Consider the following 23,011-nt stretch of genomic DNA (forward strand, 5'->3'; position numbering starts at 1 on the left):
CAACATATAAAGGAAGTATCAAGATTTAACCACTATCAGAAGTTTAATATTTTAAATATTGCACCTGGCTATGTGCAATTATACAAGCAAGTTAAACCAAATTGCCCATTTAAGATAACTGGGTAGTTCTAGATTTTTAACAATATCAAATCCTAATGTGATTTGTTATCTTTCCGTGTAACTTTTATGCTTCAGTAAATCTTGATTTCTCCTATTGTTATTGTCCTCCATATGTTACAAATATACCAAAAGAAAAAAACAGTCCTAAGAACTTCAAGCTGTAAGTTACTTCAAACTGTAGTGTCTGGTTCCAGTACATTATAGATTAGATGGAACACTTCCCCAAATGAAAGTGCATTGATTTCTTGTGTAGCTGATTTAATAGTGAGTGATAGTCTTGTGCTGAATTAATTTTACTCTCAGAGCTTTACATACAGTTTAAAAATGAAAGCTGTCATTACTTATGTGAAATAGTTAAGTAACATCTGCTGTTTTTACAGAGAATAAATTCAAACTTTAAAACATTTTTATATGCACCAGTCATTAAGCAAGCCAATAGCAAAACTAGAAATACAGTATTTGCTATCTGATTATCTGCCTTGTGTTGTAGTCTCTAGATCACGTCTCATTTGTACTTATCTATATTTTGATATGTGTGCACCCTACCTTCCTAAAACCTACTCATAACATCAGAGTCCATGCTATATTAGAAAAAAGTGTGAATTAGTTCTATTGCAGTACTTTATTGTGTACTTTACACAGAAAAATTTGAGATAAGCATATTCAGAGACAAGTATTGCAATTCTTGATGCCTCTTCTAGTGCTTCTCAGACTGGATGTAAGCATTAACCCTAGGCAGTTCATAGTATTTCTTTCTGCTTTAAATCACTCCTGTTAAGGTGCTGATGTCTTTTATTGGTTGAGGAACTAAAAGCACTGTAGTTTCATCTACTTCTGTGGTCCACTGGAAGTAGCCAATAGGGATCTGCCTGACTATGCATCTTCATTTCCTCAATCCTGTTAACTACAGCAGAAGCCTCAGTAGGAGTACAAATTTCTGATTTAATTGCTTTCTCTGCTCAGGAGTACCACGTCACCACCGTGGGGAGATCTGGAAGTTTCTAGCTGAGCAATACCATCTTAAACATCAGTTTCCAAGTAAACAACAACCAAAGGACACACCTTATAAAGAACTCCTAAAGCAACTAACTTCCCAGCAGCATGCAATTCTTATTGACCTAGGTAAGTACAGTGGTGGTCTGAAATTAATAAAAGGGTTTGTGATCTCTGTGAGATACTTAAAGAAGGTCGCACACAAAATGCCTTTGACTATTTAATAATAGGTTGTTGGTAAGAGCTGCTTTTAATCTGGTGTGAGAAACCAGAAGCTGATGTTTTTCCAAGAGGATCACAGCCCTTTTGTGTGGGATGCTCCCACATTGAACTCAGTATTTAATATGCTCTTCCCTAATAAAGGCAAAAAATCAATGTCTTGCAGAGCATAGCACTGACACTTTGGTTCTGAGGAGCTGTATGGGTCAGTTTAAGAAGTCCATTATCACTGCATTTGATTAAATGAATTTGCAATTAAAAACTCCATCAAAGGAGATTATGCACTGCAAGTAACCAAATGTCAGGATAAAAATTTATGGGGAAAAAGTTGTACTTGGATTGATCTGTATTATTTTATTTTTATTATTGCATTATTTTCTCTTACATCTTTTCTGTAAAGCAGTAGTACAAAATTGTCCCATCATAATTCTGCTCTTTATAACTACTCAAACAGTATTTAAGCATTTTTCACTGCAAGTGGATCTACCCCCTTTCTTGCCTGATAAGGAAGGATTACCTTTACCCAGAGCTGTCTGGGAGCCCTCATTTATTATTTTATTAAAAACTTAATGTGCTGACTGTCTTCAGTGGGTACTAAACTGTGAGAAGATTTGTCAAACTTAAGTGGTGACCTAAGCTTTAGATAAAAAGAGGCTATTTCTCCTCTTTTGGAACACTTGGTAAAGTAAGTCAAAAAACCAAAGCAGTGCATAGAAGATACATAGGAATGTGAAGGAACAGGTGTGTTCCTGCAGAAAGTGGCGTGACCGGAGGTGGGAGAGGGTGGTGGCTGCCACCTTCACTTTCCCCTACTTGGCAGACCTGCCTGGTTTTGACTTGGCACTGGGAAAGTAACAGTCCAAGGAGCTTTAATGCCAGCTGGGAAGGGGCAGTGGCAGTATGTGTAAATTGCCTCCCTTCAGACTTTGCAAACCAATCTAGGCATTCCCCTGGACCAGCAGTGCCAGACAGTCTTTTGTGTTTGAGAGAGACATGAACATACAGCCAGAGATCATTTACTGGCAAATACCTGTTGGTCCAGCATACCTGCTGTTGATAGCCCTGGCAGTGAAGGGTGGGACACTGAAGTGGTTCAGTAAGAGGTGAACAGTTTTGTGCTGGACAAATAAATTGAACACGTTAGCAGAGGGATAGTGCTGGCACAACTCCTGGACAGTAGGGAGCACAGCCAGTCTGAGCTTGGCTGTCTCAAATGGCAGACTGGGGCTTACTGGCTCAGCAAGCTGTTCATATTTTCTACCTGGTTCTGCGCACAAATACTTCTCATCTTAGCCATGTGCTCTTCTTGTAGAAACAAATGACTGCTTGTGTTGGCAAATTGGTAACTTCATGGTGGTTTTCATGCAAGCTGCTGTTTCTCCAGGGTGCTATTTGCCAGCCCGCTAGCTGAAAGAGGGATTGGGCCCTGTCATAACCATAAGGTGAATCAGGAAGCTGAAGACTTCCTAGTGATTTACATTGAAATACTGCTGTGCTGCATGGTAACGGACAGCATAACTGGATAGGCAGCTAGAAGGGATTTGCATGTTGTGACCTGTGTGCCTTCAGGCCATCAGAAGCATTTTCTCTTAATCTTTAAGAATCCTTCTGAGAGCGTGCACTTACAGCTTGAAAGAAAAAAGCTATGTTCTCACTATATAGTGGTTGTAATACTTGACAATCTTTCCCAAATTAGGCTAAGTAGGTCTTGTTAACACAGTATGAGCCAAAGCTGTAATAGTATTGCTCACACTTAGTTGAATTGATGCATCCTCAGATGTAAATAGTGCTTCCTGAGGCTGTGAGTGTGCATATGGGTGCAGAGCTAAGGTATAGCAGCTGTTTTGCTGGCCCAATTTACATGTCACAGTGCTAGCATTGTAGGAAACCATCCATCACTGGGTGTTTGCTGAACATGGTAGGAAAATTAGGTTCTGTTTTATTGCATTTTAAAAAGTAAAGTAATAGGTACTAACCTAGAGCATTCTGGGGCTCTAGTGATATCACAGTTCATTTAGTCTCTTCTGGGTAGGGTCAGAGATCTTTGGTCCAAAATAAAGGCTAAAATTCTTATTTAAGCCAACATCAGAGCACTCAGAAGCATGTCAGTTTGTGAGTTTAGCAGTTCTTCTCCTCCATTTACTGGTTTTTAGAACTTCTTAGCGTTCTTATTCTTGCTGAGCTTGTAACTCTTTTTCATGACTTAACAAGAAACGAGCTTTGCTGCCTGAGTGAGGCAGTGCAGGTCTGCCTTCAGTGTGCTGTAGTAACTTGTCCTTCAAGCAAAGGAATGCAAGCTCCTTCTCATTTGAAAGCTAGAAATACTTATTCTGTAACATTCAACTCTGACAGCCTGGCCAGGGAGACCTACTCAGAACTGAATGCCTTGTCCCATGTGACAGGCTAGAGCAGCTTCCAGATGGCAGAAGGACTCTGCCCCAGGCTTTGTCTTGAAACAGGAGTTCTGATATTATCTGGTAGCACAGCAGCATTCCAGGAGCTAAAGGGTGGGGTAGTATTTAACAAGTGGGCAACCAGAAAACAAGATCACTTAATAGTAGAACAAAAGAGGTATTCAGATTTCTCCTCCATTGAGGTATTTCACAGTGGAAGTTTGATAGGGGGAGGGTTTTTCCTAAAAGTGAAAACTTTGCCTTCGGAAGTTTTAGCAAAAATCTGTAACAAAGCAGTGGTGGAGTATAAGAGTCAATTGTTCTGTATTGTTAACTTTCTTATGGTCTTCCTCTGGGTTGACTCAAAATCTACTTCTCAAAAGAATCTACAGTTTTGAAAGACTGTTTAATTTGACAGTATGACAAGGTTTTGGGGGTTATGTTGTTTATTTTTTAGTTCCAGTCGCTAACTTCAGCTCTTTTCGCAGGGCGCACATTTCCAACACATCCGTACTTCTCAGCACAGCTGGGGGCTGGGCAACTGTCACTCTACAACATTTTGAAAGCCTATTCACTTCTGGACCAGGAAGTAGGATATTGCCAGGGCCTTAGTTTTGTAGCAGGAGTTTTACTGCTTCATATGAGTGAAGAAGATGCTTTTAAAATGCTGAAGTTTCTTATGTTTGACATGGGCCTGAGAAAACAGTATCGTCCTGATATGACAATTTTGCAGGTATGATTTCATTTTTTTTAAGTAAAAGATGCTAATATTAAATAATAATAATGCAATACAGCTAGCATTGTCAGAAACTGAACTTAAATTGAATTCTTAAAAATAGGGAAGGATAATCTAGGAAAAGAATACATCATCTTAAATGCATGATTTTCAAATCAAAATACTTGTGGGGAAACTGTGGAAACTATAAATAAAAAGACTTCTGTTGCGTTCAAATGACCCTACAAATGAGCCTGTTGTAGGCTCAGAGGTGACCCATCCTGTGTCTTTTAGGTGGCTTCCAGGTATTTCTTGTTTCCACACAATTTCATCCAAACATCAATTGACAATACCTTTCTGTTTCTGACAAGGATGAAGCATGGACTTTGCTGTTATGAATGTTAAAACGTGTTGATCTTTATTCTCTTGTTCTTATTCCATTTAGATCCAGATGTACCAATTGTCTCGACTTCTTCATGACTACCATCGAGATCTGTATAACCACCTGGAGGCTCATGAGATTGGCCCCAGCCTCTATGCTGCTCCCTGGTTTCTCACCATGTTTGCCTCCCAGTTTCCCCTTGGATTTGTATCCAGAGTGTTTGGTAATTCTTCATAAAACTTCTCTCTGTTCTTTTTGAAGTCTTACATGTGGAATCTTGGTATTATTATAGCATTACTATCCAAGCAGTTTCAGACACCCAGGAGAAATATTTTGCTTACTGTGAACAGAAGAAAAACAACAGAAGTCATCCTATGGAATGTGCAGTATATCAGTAAAAGTGGATGAGAGAGGAGAAAAGTAAACAACAGTCCCTAGTGTCTTTTCATCCCCATTATTACATTTTCCCACCTTGTAACCACTTTTAGAGAGGATGTAAAATTTGATGCTGTGAAGGCAGCCATTGTATTATGACAATGACACTTCAACACCAACAATTAGTTATTTTCAAGCTGAAAAGAGATGATGTAGACATACTGAGAAGTATATCTATTTAGTCCATTATCATAATTTCCAGCAGTGTCAGCAGAAAATTAGCTTGAGCATTATGTTTTAAGACGCACACAGAGATGGCCCTTGCAGTGTAATCATGGACTTACTCTGCAGAAATACAAGACATTTAACCTAGTGTTTCTTGTCCTGACAGTTTTAGTTCCAAAAATGTTTGGCATCATCTGGGGTTTAGTTTCTAAAGTCACTTCTGTAGCCTATTTTTAATATCTACAGAAGCTTTCTTTTTTAATTAAATTCCAGTTAAGAATTTACCTTGATGCCATCTACCATATACATGCCATGTATATTTCATGGACTGTTTGATGTCTGAGAAGATGCTTTGTTTCCTTTTCAGTTGTTTGTTTTTCCACTTCATTATGTGGTACTGGATTGTCCATAATGAGTGGGGTGGATTGGAACTTTCTCCCAAGTTCTTCTCTTCTAGTGAGAAGCCAGTTTCATTTTCCTTAGTCATTGAGATGCAATGAAGAAATTGTTCATCATTAGCAGATTAATACTGACACTTTCTTGACTTAAAAAAATATGGTTCTGCCTACCACAAATAGGAATATAGAGCTCAGGAAGAACCAAAGAGAATCCTGTCTAGCTTCTGTTTAAGGGCATGCTAAAAGTAATGCTAGAAAAGTTCACAGTGAAAAGGATGGTGTATAGACTAAAACTATATGTCCCATGATTAGCATCCAAACTCCAGGGAAAAGAGCATCTTTTTTTCCTTGAAGAGTGCAAAGCAGGTTAATGTGCATCAACAAGTATGTAGCTGACAGTAATAATCTGTAGGAATCAAATTAGGTGCTGTATGCAAGTGTCATATACTGTTTATAATCAGCTCCTCTTTTTGTTATTCTTAATCTTTCATAGTATTGTACATGGTAAGAAGTGTTTGAATGCAATTGACTGCAGTGATGTTGTAAAAGTGCCTTCTGTATCCAGTATATTTGGATTTCTGCCTTAATACACAGATTAGTATTTTCTCTGTCATTGAAGGATTGTAGAGCTTTAGAAAACAAAGACTTTGCATTAGAATAGAAGGCACAGATACATGATCTCCATACATCTGATTTTAGATCAAGAAGAGAAAAGCATGTGTGACAGAAACTGTTGCTTCTTAGAAACCTCTGATGTTTTTTAGAAAGTTCAATGTGACCAACACTTGCAGCTTTGTATTTCGTATTTTCCTTAAATTCAGTATCTCCTTGGTATTTAGTAATTTCCTTAAAACAGTATTTACTGGAGCTATGTTGGTTAGGAACATTGAACATTCTCTTACATTAGAAAGTAAAGTCTTGTCCTCACCCATACTAAAGACTCTGAAACACAACTTTAAACAAAAAAGGTTAGAGCTGTTCCTCTGCCAATGGCTGTCAGCAGCAACATGGCAAGTTAAAATCCAGTCATTTTTGATCTATATCTTCACACATTCCTGCAGAACATATTTATACAGATTTTCATTGCTCACTTATTAGAACCCTTGGGAGGAAAGAATGTTGATGCTGAAGTGACTGAATTATAGGTTACTAATAGTCTGAGATTGCACTGCCATTTTCTAGCATGTTAATTTCTGAACCCCTAGTATTTGAAACTAGCCCGCTCATATTGAATTATATAATTGTTACAGCCCATTCTTTTGCATTTCCATAGAGCATGCTTTTTGCAGACATCTAACAGGCAATATGTAAAATAAATGGGTTAGACTGTTTTATAAATCAAATAGCAAAACTCCTTTTAAATTTTCATTTATCTGTCCAAACTTTGAACACTTCTGAGCAGGAGCTGATGAAAGTAGAGTGTTACGAAAGATGCGTTCTTTAGTACCCCTGCTTACTTTTTCATAGAGGAGATTTGATGGAATAGTGTTTATTTTGTTTCAAGATTGTAGATAAAAGGTAATTTTTTTTAATCTTGTAGCCTGCCAGTCATGCTGACATTAATTTGGGTACCTTCACTGTGTTGTTGTTGGCTGGGAGCCTGCTTAATATGAAGCATGGGGAGTGGACAACAAACAGGTCTTTGTTAAATACTTGCTGTTTTAAATGAGAGAGGGATTTCAGCTGTGTATTACCAGCTCAGTCATGCAGACTTTCATTAACAACTTTCAGGTCACCTTGAGTTAATCTGCATGTCATTATGGGGCAGGTGCTGAATCATAAAAACACATTCTTTTTAGCTTTGCTTTTTTCACTTTGTGTTTCTAGCTGTTCTTCAGTATTTCCTGTCCTAATACGGAGCTTTCCCTATGAATCATTTTCCCATACTTATGAGTTTCAATAGAGAATTGAGGCAGATGCCTTCTCTGTTACAACTTTTTAATCATTTCTGCCACTGGAGTTCACAGTCAGCTCAACACAGAGCTGAAAAATGTTACACCCCTTCTAGGACAAATGGCAAGAACGTGTGAGATTTGTGGTTAGTTTTTACTTGTGCTTTTCTTTCTTGGAGGGAGAGAGTGAAATGACTTATAGCTTCAACATTGCAAGCTAAAGAGTGCAAGAGGGGAATTTCATTATAATACAAATTTGGAAATAGAGTTTGGTTTTACTAAGAAAGGCTGTTAGCCAGTGCTTTCATAGGTTCTTCACTACATCAGAGATAACTGTAGTTTTGCTGGAAAGCATGCTGGGTTTTTTCTATCTCTTTGCTTTACTTTTTTACTTTTCTTTTCTTTTTTTTTTTTCTTTTTTTTTTTTTTTTTTAGTATCAAGCCTTTTTTTTGTGTCACTATGCTAACTATGCTACTTCTTAAGTGAAGTGTTTGTGTATTGAAATATTGATTGTGGCTGCATTCACAGCTTCAAATACAAAGCGGGGAAAGAACAAGAGAGAAGCCTTTTCAAAGTAATTTTATATTTAGGAAATATGATAAAAACTCCACAGTATCTTCTATTCCTTTATCACCTCCATGAGTATTGTTTAATTCATTAGATGCTTTTGTCTGTAGCAAGTTGAGCCCTTCAATGAGACCAGGAGCAGATTCTGACAGTAGCAGGAAAGTCAAGTGCAGGGCAATGCTGTTTGTACAGACTGGGATTCTTCTCTGATGCCTTTATTGCAGACTTCTATTTCTTTACTCTATAAATACATAAGCACTTTGTAAAAGAAAAGAAAGGAAAGGACATTACATTGAAAGGTCACTGTATATTGTGGTTTCAGTGTGCTTGGTATGCCAGGTGCTGTCATTGCAGGGCCACCTGCAATATTTACACCTAAGCTGTATGACTAAGATTTCAGGGTATTTATTAATACCCTTATTAGCATATTAACAGAAGTGGTTGAGACACCTACTAAAAATAAACACATGCACCTGAAACTTGAGGCTACTGGAAAGTGTGCATTTAGCCTCATGTGCTAAATGTTTTATTGTGGTTTTGTGGCTTTTCCACCACATGAGAGAAAAACCAAATTTCAGTTCTTCAGTTGTGTCTTCAGGTATAGGTTTTTTCCCTATTGTACTACGATTTTTAAAGGGCATTGGGAGTAGATTTCTATTCAAATTTATATTCCTACAAGCATGAAAACAGTCCACTAAAGTATTACATGCACAAAAAGTGGCAACATTGATAAACTTGACTACTTAGTTTATTGTAGACCTAGCTTAAACTTGAATTGCTTTTTTTTGGTGAAAACTCACTAAACAAATTAATAAGTGTTGTGTTAGTCAAGTGTGGTATTCACAGTAATAATCTTGATCCTATAAAACTTCTAAAGCCAAGAGCACATGTCCAGCACAGTGTATCTAACCTCCAGGTCACTCCTATCAGAAGTTGTTGTCCTTTGACTATTTTTGGCTTTGATATTCTTGTCAAAAGATGTGTTTGCTTGATATAACCTGTTTTTTCCTTGTTTTCACAGATATGCTCTTTCTTCAAGGATCAGAGGCTATATTTAAAGTGGCTTTAAGCCTTTTGGGAAGCCACAAGCCCTTGATTCTGCAGCATGAAAATCTAGAAACTATTGTTGATTTTATTAAAAGCACTCTTCCCAACTTGGGTTTGGTACAGATGGAAAAGACCATTAGTCAGGTATGAAATAAACTGAACACATGAGAGGTATGCAAAGGAATGCTTTTGTTAAGTTCTCAACAGAAAAAGCAGAACAGCTACTACTTCAAGCTGAGAACTCACTTGAAGTTTGGAAGATGTTGAAAACTTCTGGAAGCAGATGACTTGTAAACCAAGATGACTTAGTAGCTTTGTATGATATTGTAACCATTGGTTATTGTCACTTTATGAAACTTTTAGTGAAAATTAATTCTTATTTCATCAAAGCTTGCCTTCCAAGTCTCATATCAGAAGCAAAAATTGACTTACAAGAGCCTCACAAATGTTAACCTTAATGAAATTAGAAGCCTTCCCACATCCACTCTGTCTCTACTGGCCTTTATGGTGCTGGCCCAGTGTGTAACAGCAGCACCTTTCTAATTCTGTCGGGAGTACACTGGGCAGTGCAGACTGTTGCAGTGAGTAGTGACTCTAGAGAGCAAGACTTGGAATCCTTGATACAATTCTTTTGAACAGCAGACAAGGAAGATGATGCAACATTGCTAATACTCCAGATGATACTTAAGTATTATGAAAAAACAGAAATTATTTAAATTAAGGCTTGCCTGTTTAAAAACCCTAAGTGTTTTTTACACTTGACATCTAAACTGCAGACAAATAGAAGATGGGCTTTAGCCAGTTTTTCTGAAGGCCTTTTGTGGTCCAGAACATGGGGGCTGTGCTGTGCAGAACTGCAGATGCTGACACCCACCAAGGGCTGCCAGAGATCAAAGCCCGTGGGTTGATAAAGAAAGCAGCAGCACAGTGCTCTGCAGAGGGCTGCTGAAGGGCTCGCTCTGAGCCCTGGCAGCAAAGCTTCAGGGACACACAGCTCACATTGGGGCCAGAAAAAAGGCTCCTGGTGCTTACTGTCAAAGGAAAGACATGAGAACTAGAACGTCTGTGCAGGAGGAAGGAAAGAAGGAATTTCCAAGGGGCAAAGGAGGTTGTGTGTTACCTGTCAGGCTGAAAAACTTGCAGTGCTTAGGTGACCTGCAGAAAACCATGTGCTTTGAGCTGAAGGAGGGAGGGATGCTCTGTTTAGGCAGCCCTGACTGCTCTAAATTTGAAGTGGGTAGGTAGAAGTGAGTAGAAGGAAGAGCAGTGGGAAGGTAGAAGTGAGTAGAAGGAAGAGCAGTTCCCCCCTTTGATCAGGGCTGACTCTGAAGAGAGAAGCTGTTTGACCAGCCCACAGTCCATACACAGCTCCTGTGTTAATCCCCATGCTCCTCATCCTTCTCCAGCATGGCCTTTGGTTCCATGCCTTAACATGCCTTCAGTTAGCTAGGTTTCAAATCAAACATTTTATTGCCTCAAGTTTCCCTTCTTTCAGATTTCATACTCTGGTTATGACAGCAGGGATTTCCCTCCCTCCTCAGGAGCACAGAGGCTAAAAGTGGCAGAGGTCATGAGAGGAACTAACATTCTGCCCTGCTGAATTGCGCTGCTTGTTTTATTGAAATTTCAACAGGGTGTCTTCCCCAGAGATGCTCAGATTCACAGAAAATGAAAATTCCCTATGCGTAATCAAACTCAAACTAAAATTGTATTTCAGCCTTCTGTGCTTAGATGCTCAGTAAATACATTTCTGCTGCTATTTAACTATGAGATAATTTTTATTGGACATATGACAGAAGCTTTTCATAATCTGATGTTTTCTTTAACCAACAGTTAAAGTTTCGTAGACAGAGCAGATAAATAAAATAGGCAAATATCCTTGTTACTTTTAAGAGGTATTTCATATGGGATTTGACATTTGACTGATTTTCAAAATGAATAAAGTACAAGAGGTTTAAAAACAAAGAATGACCCTGGAATTTCCTTTCGTGGGGTATTTTTCAAATACATTTTTAAAACAACTTTTATTTCTTCTATGTTCTGTGATTGGCACACTTGTCCTTTTCATTTACTACCTTCTTCATTGCTTGTAGTGGAAATTGGAGTCATATTAATGAATAATTTGAAGGCAGATGTTTGCCAAAACCTTGAAAAAGGAAAAGAAAATAGTAGGGTTTTTTCCCTTGGGTCACTCTGCATCTCAGTTTATTTATCTGCTTTTAAAATAAAAGTTTTTCTTAATGTTCATGGATAAGACTGAGCATTCGTTTCAGTGATTTGTATTTAACAATAATAGAAATGTATTTTGATGTTACATTATGTTTTTGTTAAGTGTGTTAGTGTAAGGATAGAAAATTTATTCTTTCAGTCTGTAAAAATACTATAGAGTCATAAATAAAGATAGCAAAGTCTACAGTTTTTCATTTAAGGCTTTTCTTTTACTTAGCCTTACACATGTGGCAGGACTTTGGACCACACTTTTTCTGAACTGACAACTAATTCTGAGTATGACTACAAGGGTTTATGCCAAACTGAGATGTATTCAGTTTGAAAAGGGGAATACCCTACAATGTCCACAGCCTTGAAACCTTTAGTGTAAGTAGTTTTGCTGAAGTCAGGCAGCAAATCAGTAGCAAAATTTTTAAGTAGATCCAATGCCAATGTATTGCACTCTACTGCCTCAGGCTTGCCATTTCCACAATAGAAAATGTGTATACCAAAAAATAAGTTATTTTCTTGTATGCATTGATTAAATATCTGAGTCTAGATCTAGATCAATAGATTTTAAAGCCTTGAAAGAGCAACGATTTTGATCTGCACAGCACCTAATAATATTTTTCTATACAACAGGTGTTTGAAATGGATATTGCCAAGCAGTTGCAAGCTTATGAAGTTGAATATCATGTGCTTCAGGATGAGCTTATAGATTCTTCTTTAAATGACAATCAGAGACTGGATAAATTAGAAAAGGCAAACAGCAGCTTACGCAAACAAAACTTTGATCTCCTGGAAGAACTACAGGTACAATTTATATTTCATATATGATTAACATTCTAATTTTTTAATTGATGCACCTTTTCAGAAGAGCCTGTCCTACTCCACTTCACAGGAGGGATTGGTGTTTGGTCTAGTGAATTTAAAATGTAGCCACTTAAAGTTTTATTTAGTTTAGCTGTCAAATTTTACATGCAGAAGAAATTCTGAGGGGTGGTTAGAGCATATACTTGTAGTTAGTGAAAAGATTCAATACACTGCCTCTTCTCTTTTAATTAAAATCTTATCTGTAGAAGATAACTAAAAATAAAGTGCTTTTTCAGCTTCATTTTTATATTTTCAGTCACTGCTTTATTACAGCAGGGATACTACTCTGCCAAAAATGGGTATACTAATTCTAATGTCTCAATTTAAGGATACATTAGAAAGGATGCATTGTCTATAAAGGCATACTTTCTATTGCAAATTTTTAGCTGTTTTCCAGATTGTTTAAACATTACGTGAAATAATAATTTCTAAAATATATATTCTGCAGCTTTTTCAGAGGCAGTGTATCTGTTCTTTGTAAGGGGTTATTCTTTGCTTATCTGAGTAAGAAGTCCGTTTTCTGGCTGCTTTATAACAGATGTTTGCTATAGAACTTTTGACTGTGCATTTAGTTGGATGGAGAAAGGGACTTCAAGGGTAAGAAGCAGACATTTCAAACCTCTTGATTATTGTTAGACATAAACTTAGTAAGATAATTGCTGAGGGAAGTTTAGGTTTCTCAGACATTGGTTCTTTTTCCTGACTAAAGCCAGTCAATCATGCAGATTTAGATTGCCCCTCCTAACAAAAATTTTCTTCAGCTGTACATTCTGATCCTGTGAGATCTGATCCTGTTTTAGGTTCTAGCTTGAGCCTTAGAGAAGTCAGAAGGAGAGGCACTCTTCTGCAAGATATTTTCATAAAGCTTTGGGCCAATATGGACAAGGAAATTGTTGGATACAGTAAGGGGAAGACGGATTTCTGGGATGATAATCAAGATGTGATGTCCTGTAAATACCTGTATCAAGGATCTTCAGCTTGGGAAGTGTGGGCTGGACAGTGGACAGTGTGGTGGATTGCAAACTGGCTGAAAGGGTTGTGGTCAGTGGCACAGAGTCCAGTTTGAGGCCTGTGACTAGCAGTGTTGCACAAGGTTCAATACTGGGCCCAGTATTATTTGTCTCATTCATCAAGGACTTGGATGAAGGGGCAGAGGCCTCCTCAGTGAGTTCACTGATGGCACAAAGCTGGGAGGAGCAGCCAATACCCCAGAGTGCTGTGCAGCCCTTCAGAAGGGCCTCGACAGGTTGGAGAGACGGGCACAGAAAAACCTTCTGAAATGTAACAAGGGGCAAGTGCAGGGTCCTGCAGCTGGGCAGGAATAACCCCAGACACCAGCACAGGCTGGGGGCCAACCTGCTGGGGAGCAGTTCTGAGGAGAAGGACCTGGGGATCCTGGTGGACAACAGGCTGTCCATGAGCCAGCAGAGTGTCCTTGTGGCCAAGAAGGCCGATGGAATTCTGTGGGGCATTAGGAACTGCATTGCCAGTGGGTCAAGGGAGGTGATTCTGCCCCTCTACTCAGCACTGGTGAGGCACATCTGGAGTGCTGTGCCCAGCTCTGGGCTCCTCAGAACAAAAGAGACATGGAGCTCCTGGAGCAGGTCATCAGGATATGAAGAGAAGGTGTGAAGTGGATGGAGCCAGGCTCCACTCAGAGGTGCAGAGCAGTAGGAAAAGAGGGAATGGGCAGAAACTGATGCATAGGAAGTTCCACCTGAACATGAGAACTTTACAATGTCCTTGACTGAGAACTGTCACAGGTGGCCCAGAGAGGTTGTAGAGTCTCCCTCACTGGAGCTATTCAAAAGCACTCAAGACACAGACCTGAATGACATGCTCTAGGGGACCCTGGTTGAGCAGGGAGGTTGCACCTGAATGACCTCCAGGGATCCCTTCCAACCCTATCCACTCTGTGATGTTGTGATCTTCCACCCACTCCTGTCCCTATAGACTTGACAGCCTTAATCAGTTTATTATGAAGCTCATCTCCACCTGAGTACTGGCAAGTCAGCAGCTAGAATCACAGCAGGGAACTTCACCATCTTACACTGTAGTGTTGGAACAATCCCTTTGTCTTGGAGGTGGGCTGCATCAGACCTTGTTTCATAGGGTGGAAGGTGACCCATTGCTGATAGGAGGGAAATGCATCACCAGATAATGTCAATGGGTCAATATCATTTGTCAATACTTTGTCCCCAAGGGCTGAACTTTTTAACCCATCATAATTACATGATGGGTAGTGGGCTCATCAGAAAGGGAAATACTTTCCTGAAAGCAAAGACCACCCTGTATTCATCCTGTCTCTAAATGTTATTATCCAGTGCTGAAACTTCCAGACAGATACCTGACGTTGTCAGAATACCTACAGGTCTCACATGGTGACTGAACCATCTAATACTTTGTTTCACCATAAAGTAGAATGCCAGTATTTGCAGCCTTTTGAGGGGGAACTTTTGAAATTTTTCGCAATGTGTTTTTCATTTGCATATTGCTCTAAATCCTCTTCTCCTTTGCCTTCAAACCTGGTATTCATTGGACTCAATGTTGAGGTGAAATGAGGATGCAGCTAACATGTTGAGTTGTCTTTGTTTTGCAAAGCAACAACTGTGGCTGGCCAAAAATATCTCCCAACTGACCCATACAGAAGCTTATCTTAACCTGCAATTCTTTGGTATAAAATTTGGAGATTTGGCAACTTTCTAATTTCATTACTTTGCATTATATTCTGAGTTTAATTTTTCATAATTTCTTTAGTATTTTATATATATTAATCTCAAAAAATAGTTTAAAGATGGTTTCAGTCATTAATAAATTTACCAGTTTTTTCCTTCCCATTCTTTCTCCCCTACTGTCTTTTTACTTTGATAGGTGGCTAATGGAAAAATCCAAAACCTTGAAGCTACAGTAGAGCTTTTATTGACCAATGAAGGCAAACTGAAGCAGTCCATTCTCACTCTTGAGCAGGAGCGAGCAGCTCTGCTGAAAGCTGTGGAAGAGATGCAAAAAAAAGATGGGTGATACAGATGGGAAGCCTCTTCTTACTAGACAAGAACTGGATGCTGACTGACCTGCATAGTTGTAAGGGAGCAGAGAAGCTGAGCAAGAAACAAAGGGAAGAACTGAGTCATTTTGTCCGTGAGGATTTGACATTGTCGTGTTTGTTGTACACACCTTACTGTGGCAAAGCAAGATAAGGGCATGGTGGCTTTCCATTTCAGAGAAGCTGGTTGCCTGGGGAAAGACTCTTCTGTTCTTAGTATGTAGAAATACTGTGAAGAGTAAGATGCCACGTAAGAAATAGTAAACAGGAGAAACTTGCTAGTGTGTGCAGTCATATGCAATACACTGTAAATATGGTGTGGATTCTTCAATAAGTGCTTCTAAACCTAAGTGCTTTGGGTTTGTCACATTTTTGTTTGTGTCTGGATCACCACCAAGTTAAATAGCACATCCTTTAGAAGGTCTTTTGAAGAAATATGTCAGTGTAAAACCTTTCAATGGATGACTGCCCCATTGCAGCTGTGCAGTGGTAACATTTACAGGTGATTTGTATTGGACTTGAAATTTTTTTTGGTGTAACTCCCCTACAGCTTGGCTGGGTTCTGTTAATTATGTTGTTTACACCTCAGAAAACTGCTTCCTGATGCTTGAAGGTGTGAATCCATTGAACTCCAGGGAGCTGGACATTATCGTAACTATGCATAACTGGGGGTTGCCTTCCTTTTTTTTAAGTATGTTGGTTTAGTATATTTCTTCTTTAACTACCATTAATTTAGTGTATTGTTAGTTAGCATTATCTGATAAACATACTGTATATAGTAATTGCATTATTCTTAACAAAATATACTGACATTAATTGGTGAAGCATGTGACTCTTGCAGCATCATTCAAGGATTTGTATTCAGACTCTTCAAATTTCATCTTATTTATTTCTGATCTGCTGTGTAATGTAAGACATCTTTTTTTTTCTGGGAAAGTAACATCCACTGTCGTTTTTTCCCCCTTTATTTACTACTCTATGCACACCCATCCTTTAGGAAATCTAAAGACTTTTTCTGAAGTGGAGTCCTTTCAAGAGCTTTATGATGTGCCAGATATGCTTAAACTGTTTCATAAAGGGTATAGAAGTTCTAATTAGGACGCCATTATTTTGCAGTGCATCTTTCAAATAAGATTACATATCTAAAAGAGTAAGTCTCACTTTTCTTAATGCAAAAGTAGTTTGCAAGCCAGTTAAAGCAACATTGTGCAATAATACCCTTGGATATGTTTTTGTTGGGTTAACTTCAGAATTAGGAATATTGCCATAGTTTTTTTCAGTCGCTAAGCACCGAGTTTATAGGCACTGGTGTTTTGTTATAATGGAGATTCACCCAGGACATGATTTTTATATGTTTGGTTTTTGCAAGTCCACTTTGTATTCACTTAGTATTGATATTCCACATACATCAGTTATTATTAATCCATTTACCTCTTAAGCTTGTTTTTTTTTAATTTGGAAATCCACAGTGAAGCTTATGCTTCATGTTTAAAATCTTGTCATAATCGACCTCATACTGTCAGATCACTCAGTAATGTTGTGTTTTTACAGCATAGTGCCATCGTTCATTCACTGACTTTTTAACAAAAGCAATAAAAATAATAATAATCTATGCCTACATCTATGTTGTTACATTTTTTGGTATTCAAACACAAAACCACAGTTGGTGGGGTGCCAGTTCAAAACCACGTGAGATGAGACCTCCCCTGGAAGTACAGTGCTGTCTACAGTGGTTGTTAATTTCCATTGAGCTCCCTGGTCCAATGGAACAGTTGCTTCTATATAGTTAGAAAAGCCTAAAGTTGCTTGTTACCTATTTACCCATTCATGCTTTCTGAGAACAGTGACTCTAGTTCTCACCTAAGTGCACTTAGTAATGTGCTTACACAAATTCTCAGTAAAGGCTTTGGACTAGAAGTTGAAGGGAAGTAATACCACTTACCAAGTTCCCAACTTTGAAAAAGCTCAGGGCTTTTCCGTCCAGAAGTATGAGAAAGAAATAATAGAGCCCAGAGCTAGTCCCAGATACTTGATACTCTAACTATGCTGTAGCTGAGCATCCTTAAAAATGTGTAAAATTAGGTCTCCTATTTTCTGAGCACCAGAAATTGTCATCACATACCATCTTCTTTATTAACAGTAATTTCTGATTCAGAGAATATTTTTTTAAAAGCCATCTGCAAATCAGGTGGAATTTGAATTGAATCTCTCAGCAGAAATAGCAAATTAATCACTCACAGAAAATCAAAGTTGAAATAATCCACATTTTCTCCATATCATTTCTACAGATAAAAATCCCCAGCAGTGATGCCTAATCTTTGAAGAAAAGAAAAAACAGTGAAGAAAGAAGGAGGGAAGGAAGGAAGGGGTTCATTGGTATGTGCAACTTAGGCTTCCAAAGGTGCATGACAAAGGCAGCAAAGGATGCAGTGTAAGTGTGCTAGTGAATTACATGGATGCAGTAGTCCAGAGAGAGACTAGCCTGAAATGTGGCAAGAACTGATGTTGACTTGAGCAACAAGAAAAAGGCAGGATCTCTGAAACCTTTGCAGTGTACTGTGCTGCATGGACGGAGGACTGGCTGCGCTGTGTCGTGGTCACCAGTTCTGGTTTGGTTTTCTTCCAGCGAGTAATTGTGGTAGGTACCTGGGACATGCTGTGCTTCTGACTGTCTGGTGTACTTCTTGCCCTGGTGTCTATTTCCAGAGATCATTATTTCATACAGAATTGGAGAAATGATACAGTGCCTATTGTGGGAAAATCAAAGCACTTTCATAAAGGCACAAGTTCTCTTGCTTAGAGTGAGAACTGAGTCACAAAAAAGTGCAATGATTTGCACCAAATATTTCAATTTCTCACTGGTTGCTCACATCCAGTGCAATCTAGATCTTCTAAGTCATGTCAAACTGTCTTACTGGTTTTCTGAAAGATTCTTCCAGAAGGTCTGTAACATGTACTTGGTATGTCAGGCAATGCTCTGCCAAAACAATGTAAAATGGGAAATGCAGCCACTGGAGCCTTGTCCTTTACTGGCAGCTATTCCTTCCTCCCAAAAATAACTCTCTCAGTCCCACTAAAACATGCTGTGTCCTTGCCAGGTACCTCTGTAGGTACCCAGCACACACCAGCTCTTGTTTGACACGTGCTGGAGCAGAGGCTCTGCCAGCGATTCTGATCAGCAAGGACTGTAGTATAGCAGTCAATAAATATTCTTGGAATTTTTTTCAAACACAATAATCTGATAGGAATTGCATTATTTAGGAATAAATCACAAAACTGCAGCTAGTAGGACTCTGAATGAAGGGCAGTAGTCTCTGCATGGCAAAGAAGGCAACAAAGCTGGTTCTTTTTCTCCTTTGGGATCTTCTTCCATCATTCAGTGAAGCAAGGAACTGAATCCAATTTTTTTACTTCAAGCTCACTACAGTAGGTGCTGCAATTCCACTGTAATAAAACAGCCTGGCATGTCAAAATGGCAGAGCATACCACTTTGTAGCCAAGTCAGGTAGGATACTGTCAGTGCCCTCACTGCATTCCCCTCTCTGCTGGAGATTTGGCTGCTTAATTACATAATGCAGACATCTGTCTTAAAGGCATTTCAGCATTGAGCCTCAATGCCTACTGGCCTTGCAACCATTCAACAGAAAGCTGGAAGAAGCCAGCTGCTTCCCACACTGCCACCATCTTTTAGGAGATGCATTTAAACTGTATTTCCTGTGCTTGGTCCTTGCCTGAGCTATGTTGCAGCTACACCTGCATCTGGCTATGTACCCTTTTTGACCCTGGCCTATGGGCTTGGCTTTCTTGCTTGAGCTCAGCCTTGACTGGTCATCTGAACTGTTGACCTGCCTGCTCCTTGTCAGCAAGTGTTCCCTTTGCCTGCCTGTCACCCTCAGCCCCTGGCTCAGTGTCCCCTTCAGAGCAGCCCTGCCCTTGCTGCTCCCCAGCACAAGCTCAGGTTTCATGTCTGCCCTGCTGCTGTTTCTGGGGCTGGGCTGGCCAGGGCTTGTTTAGGTGTCTGTGCATGCCACTGCTCTTCCCTGAACAAGCCAGCCTGTTCTCTTAGAGCCTGCTTTGGCACCTCCAGCACAATGGTTGCTCTGTGTAACACAGCCCTTTACTAGTATGCTATCCATTTCAAAATTCCATGTTCACATTCTTTTTGACATCAAACACTGCACCGTATTTGCAAACACAATTTTGGTGTTGATGACACCAGAAAAAATGCCTGAAATTAATACATTTTGACTACAGCTGGACAAATGCCATGGTTGCTTGAGGCACCTTAGATCATTGCACAGCATTTATATGGTGTCACCCCCTGTGACATGAAGCAATTTTTCTTCCACAGAGCTTTACTGGAGCAGGTGCGTGGGAGGGAGGAGAGCTCTGGCAGCCAGGCCAGCCATGGGCACTGCAATCCAGGCATTGCCTTCAGAAGGCACATGTGTGAGTTTTACATAACCTAAGTTAGGGTGGGTCACTAGGCACTCATTTGCTCATATAGCTGCCAGAAAACATTTCTTTCATCTAGACAAACCCGAAGCTGCAAGAACTTTCTGTGCCTCAAAATAGGCCTTTTCAGCATAACCCAAAGCAAATTAAGAAGGACTTCAAGTTATTCTTTTGTATAAATGCACTTTTCCTTCTGTCTGATTTTATCATATATTTATTTTCATGGTGCTAGAAAAGTGTTGGGGCTATAGATGCTAAAAGATGATGAAACTCCTCTTGCAGACAGAACGGAGATGATTAAAACAGGGCTTCTGGAGAAGCTTTTACTAGTTCCCCATCCCTGACTTTTCTTGTGCATCATTTCAGAACCAAAGACATTTTAGAAAAATTTCATTACATTTCTTTTTTTGATTAGGAACAACTGACAAAAATGTTCTGACAACAGCCATTGATCCTAGGTTCAACCAAATGCCTGTTTCTGTCATTTTCTAGAGCTCCTATGTAATACCTTTCCTTTTGTTAACCATTTCACGTTAGACTGCTTGTGGAGAAATACATTTTTCATTTTCTAGGTAAAAGCAGAATATGATAATTATCTTTTGTATCTGTCTGGTCCTCTGCTACTAGTGAGGCAGTGAGTTTCCATTTCTCAGTAGTTATGTGCAAGTCATTCTAATCAAGATGGTCCTTAGGATAAAACTCTTGCTACAGTTTGGTTCATCCTATTACCCTATTTCAAGTTCATTTTTCTCAGATTTCTTTTTTTTCCTAAGTTTTTACAGGATGAGTGAATACTAATAACACTACTATATTCAGTCTCTTTTTTCTGTCTTTCCAGCATTTGATGCATAGGATGTTGTTGGCTCTGTAGATAGTGACACTTCTTGTAATGTTGCAGATTTGAAATTGCCAAGGCAATGGTTGTCTTAAAGAGCATTTCTTCCATGTGCTAGTTAAGATAAGCTGAGTAGCTTCAAGAGTCTGCTGCTGGCTGGGACTTTGAGCTCATGAAGTCATGGATTCTTGCTGGGATTAGTGGTACATGTATGTCTTCCCAGTTCATTATTCACAGTTTTCTCTTAGGGCATATCACAAAAAGTCTGACTGCAAAACAAACAAAACCTGAAATGCGGTTATTGTTTAGTGTTTAACGGCCTGATACACCAATTGTCTCTGGTATTATTTGATAAGGAATCTTAAATGGTGGTTTCAGTGGTTAGAGACTGAGGTAACAGGCAGATACAGAGGAGCAGTGAACCTTGCAAATGGTAAAACAGCAATCTAATTATTATGTAAGTACAGAATCATTCTAGAGCATTTGAAGCTCATTCTATACAGGAAATGTGTCCAGCAAGTTGTTAACAGCCATTATGCTCATTTTTGAGAGAAGGAAAAACCAAGATGCTTACTAAAAATGGAAAGAGGTGGACTGATAAGAAGGCATGTAGGGCCAGACAGGATAAAGCTGTGACATTTTCAACACCTGCAGTAGGATGTCTGATATACCATAAAGACAAATACCCACTGAACTGAGAGGCAATACAAATGTGAGCAGAGTGAAATAATTGGGATAAGCCTCAGAAAACCTTCAGGTTTTTTTCAGTCCCTGATGGAGCTCATAAAGGCAGGCTTCAGTGTCAGCAGGGTTTTTCTGATAAAGAAAGTGTTCTGTTCTTTTCAAGCAGTGGAGAAAGTCAAGTAAGACCTGATTACATAACATAGTCATCTGGTCAGAATGACCTGCTAGAATGGAAAATGAAAGAAGACTTGTTAATACAAAAATATCTTCCATATCTTCCAAGAGTTTCTGGCATATCTCTGGGATGCACTGACATCTTCATCATGCTGAGAACAAGCTTCCACAGTACCTAGAAATCAAATAATTTAAGTAGCAAGTTCAGCCACAGACACTTAGAACATGTGACTTTGCTGGAGCTTACACGAAGGCAGTCCATTATGCTGATCTATTATTATGCTGCCCCTAATGGAACCATTTTTTGGTGATACCTGCCACCTTACCTGACGTTTAATGAGAAAGTTACTTACTTACAAATTTGGGGTTTATTGTTTGACTCCCAGTTTTGGGGTTTATTGTCATGTCTCTGACCTTAACCTTCATTGTTTGGCATTAAACTCCTAAACTATGTCAAAGGGGTAGAAAGATTGCTTTAATGCACTGACTTTGCAGGAAAACAAGAAAAAGAATGGTGAGACAGAACATATGTGGGTGTTTTACCATGTCTGAACAGAAATTGCAGCTGCAGAAACTCCAGGTGACCCACCTCTCTCCTGCAGGATTTAACAGGATAGAGTGATGGAGTCATATATAACTGCTGACTTCAGTGTTGCTGCATGCTGCCCTGGATACACTGGCTGGCAGGAAAGGTGCCATGCAAGCCATTACCCACACTCTGGCAGCTGCCAAGTTCCATATAGGGTAGGAGAAATAAGTCTGTTTTAGCCTAAATCCAGCAGACATTAACAGTGTCTTCTATCCTCAGCACATCTTTAGGCATCAAAAATTATTAGCATTTGTTTAAAAGGAAAAAGAAAGGAAAAAAAAAAAAAAAGCCAGCATTTCAGATTGTTCCAGAAAGCAATACTGTTTTAACTGGGGCTAATGTTTAAAAGACATGGCTAAATAGGTACAAATTAAGGCAACATGTGCTTAAAATTATGGACAAATAAGGGAATATATATTTGGACATTTGAGTGGATCTGTGTTAATTATTATTTGCTGAGTTTATATTGCAAGTGCAGTAAATTCTTGTTTCCCCTTTTAAAAAACCTCATGCCTCAACAAAAGATAAAAACTTCCATTGTCAGCTTTTGCTTAAAAAAGAAGTAGGAAGTTCTATGATTAAAGGAACATAAGTGTATGTGAGAGAAGGAGGAAATGAGAGTTTCAGAAGCAAAGAGCTGACAGCAGGGATTTACCCAAACCCTTTGTGTGACCTCCAGAGATATCCCAGCAAAAAGCATGCAACAGTTCACTGCTGTCGGCTATGAATTTCAGCAATTTTTAGTTACTGCAGTGACTAAAAGTTCTCTCAGAGAGAAGGTTATGATATGCTTTCCCTCTTCTGCATTTCCCTCCCACCAGCT

The 23,011-nt window shown here is 39.1% G+C and overlaps 1 protein-coding gene across 7 annotated transcripts in view; it reads left to right on the forward strand.

Moving 5' to 3' along the window:
• The window catches only part of TBC1D1 (TBC1 domain family member 1), a 98,577-nt gene extending 81,508 nt beyond the window's left edge, over window positions 1-17,069 (forward strand). For all 7 annotated transcript variants that reach the window (XM_059470181.1, XM_059470183.1, XM_059470182.1 and 4 more), the window contains 6 exons: window positions 1,084-1,242; window positions 4,214-4,458; window positions 4,886-5,045; window positions 9,302-9,471; window positions 12,178-12,348; window positions 15,280-17,069. In XM_059470181.1, the coding sequence (XP_059326164.1) occupies window positions 1,084-1,242; window positions 4,214-4,458; window positions 4,886-5,045; window positions 9,302-9,471; window positions 12,178-12,348; window positions 15,280-15,429 (1,055 nt within the window). In that variant the 3' untranslated portion in view covers window positions 15,430-17,069. The remainder of the gene's footprint in view (window positions 1-1,083; window positions 1,243-4,213; window positions 4,459-4,885; window positions 5,046-9,301; window positions 9,472-12,177; window positions 12,349-15,279) is intronic.
• The last annotated feature ends 5,942 nt before the right edge of the window (window positions 17,070-23,011 follow it).

The sequence above is a fragment of the Ammospiza nelsoni genome, chromosome 4 (genome assembly GCF_027579445.1).
Source record: "Ammospiza nelsoni isolate bAmmNel1 chromosome 4, bAmmNel1.pri, whole genome shotgun sequence".
Lineage (NCBI taxonomy): Eukaryota > Metazoa > Chordata > Aves > Passeriformes > Passerellidae > Ammospiza > Ammospiza nelsoni.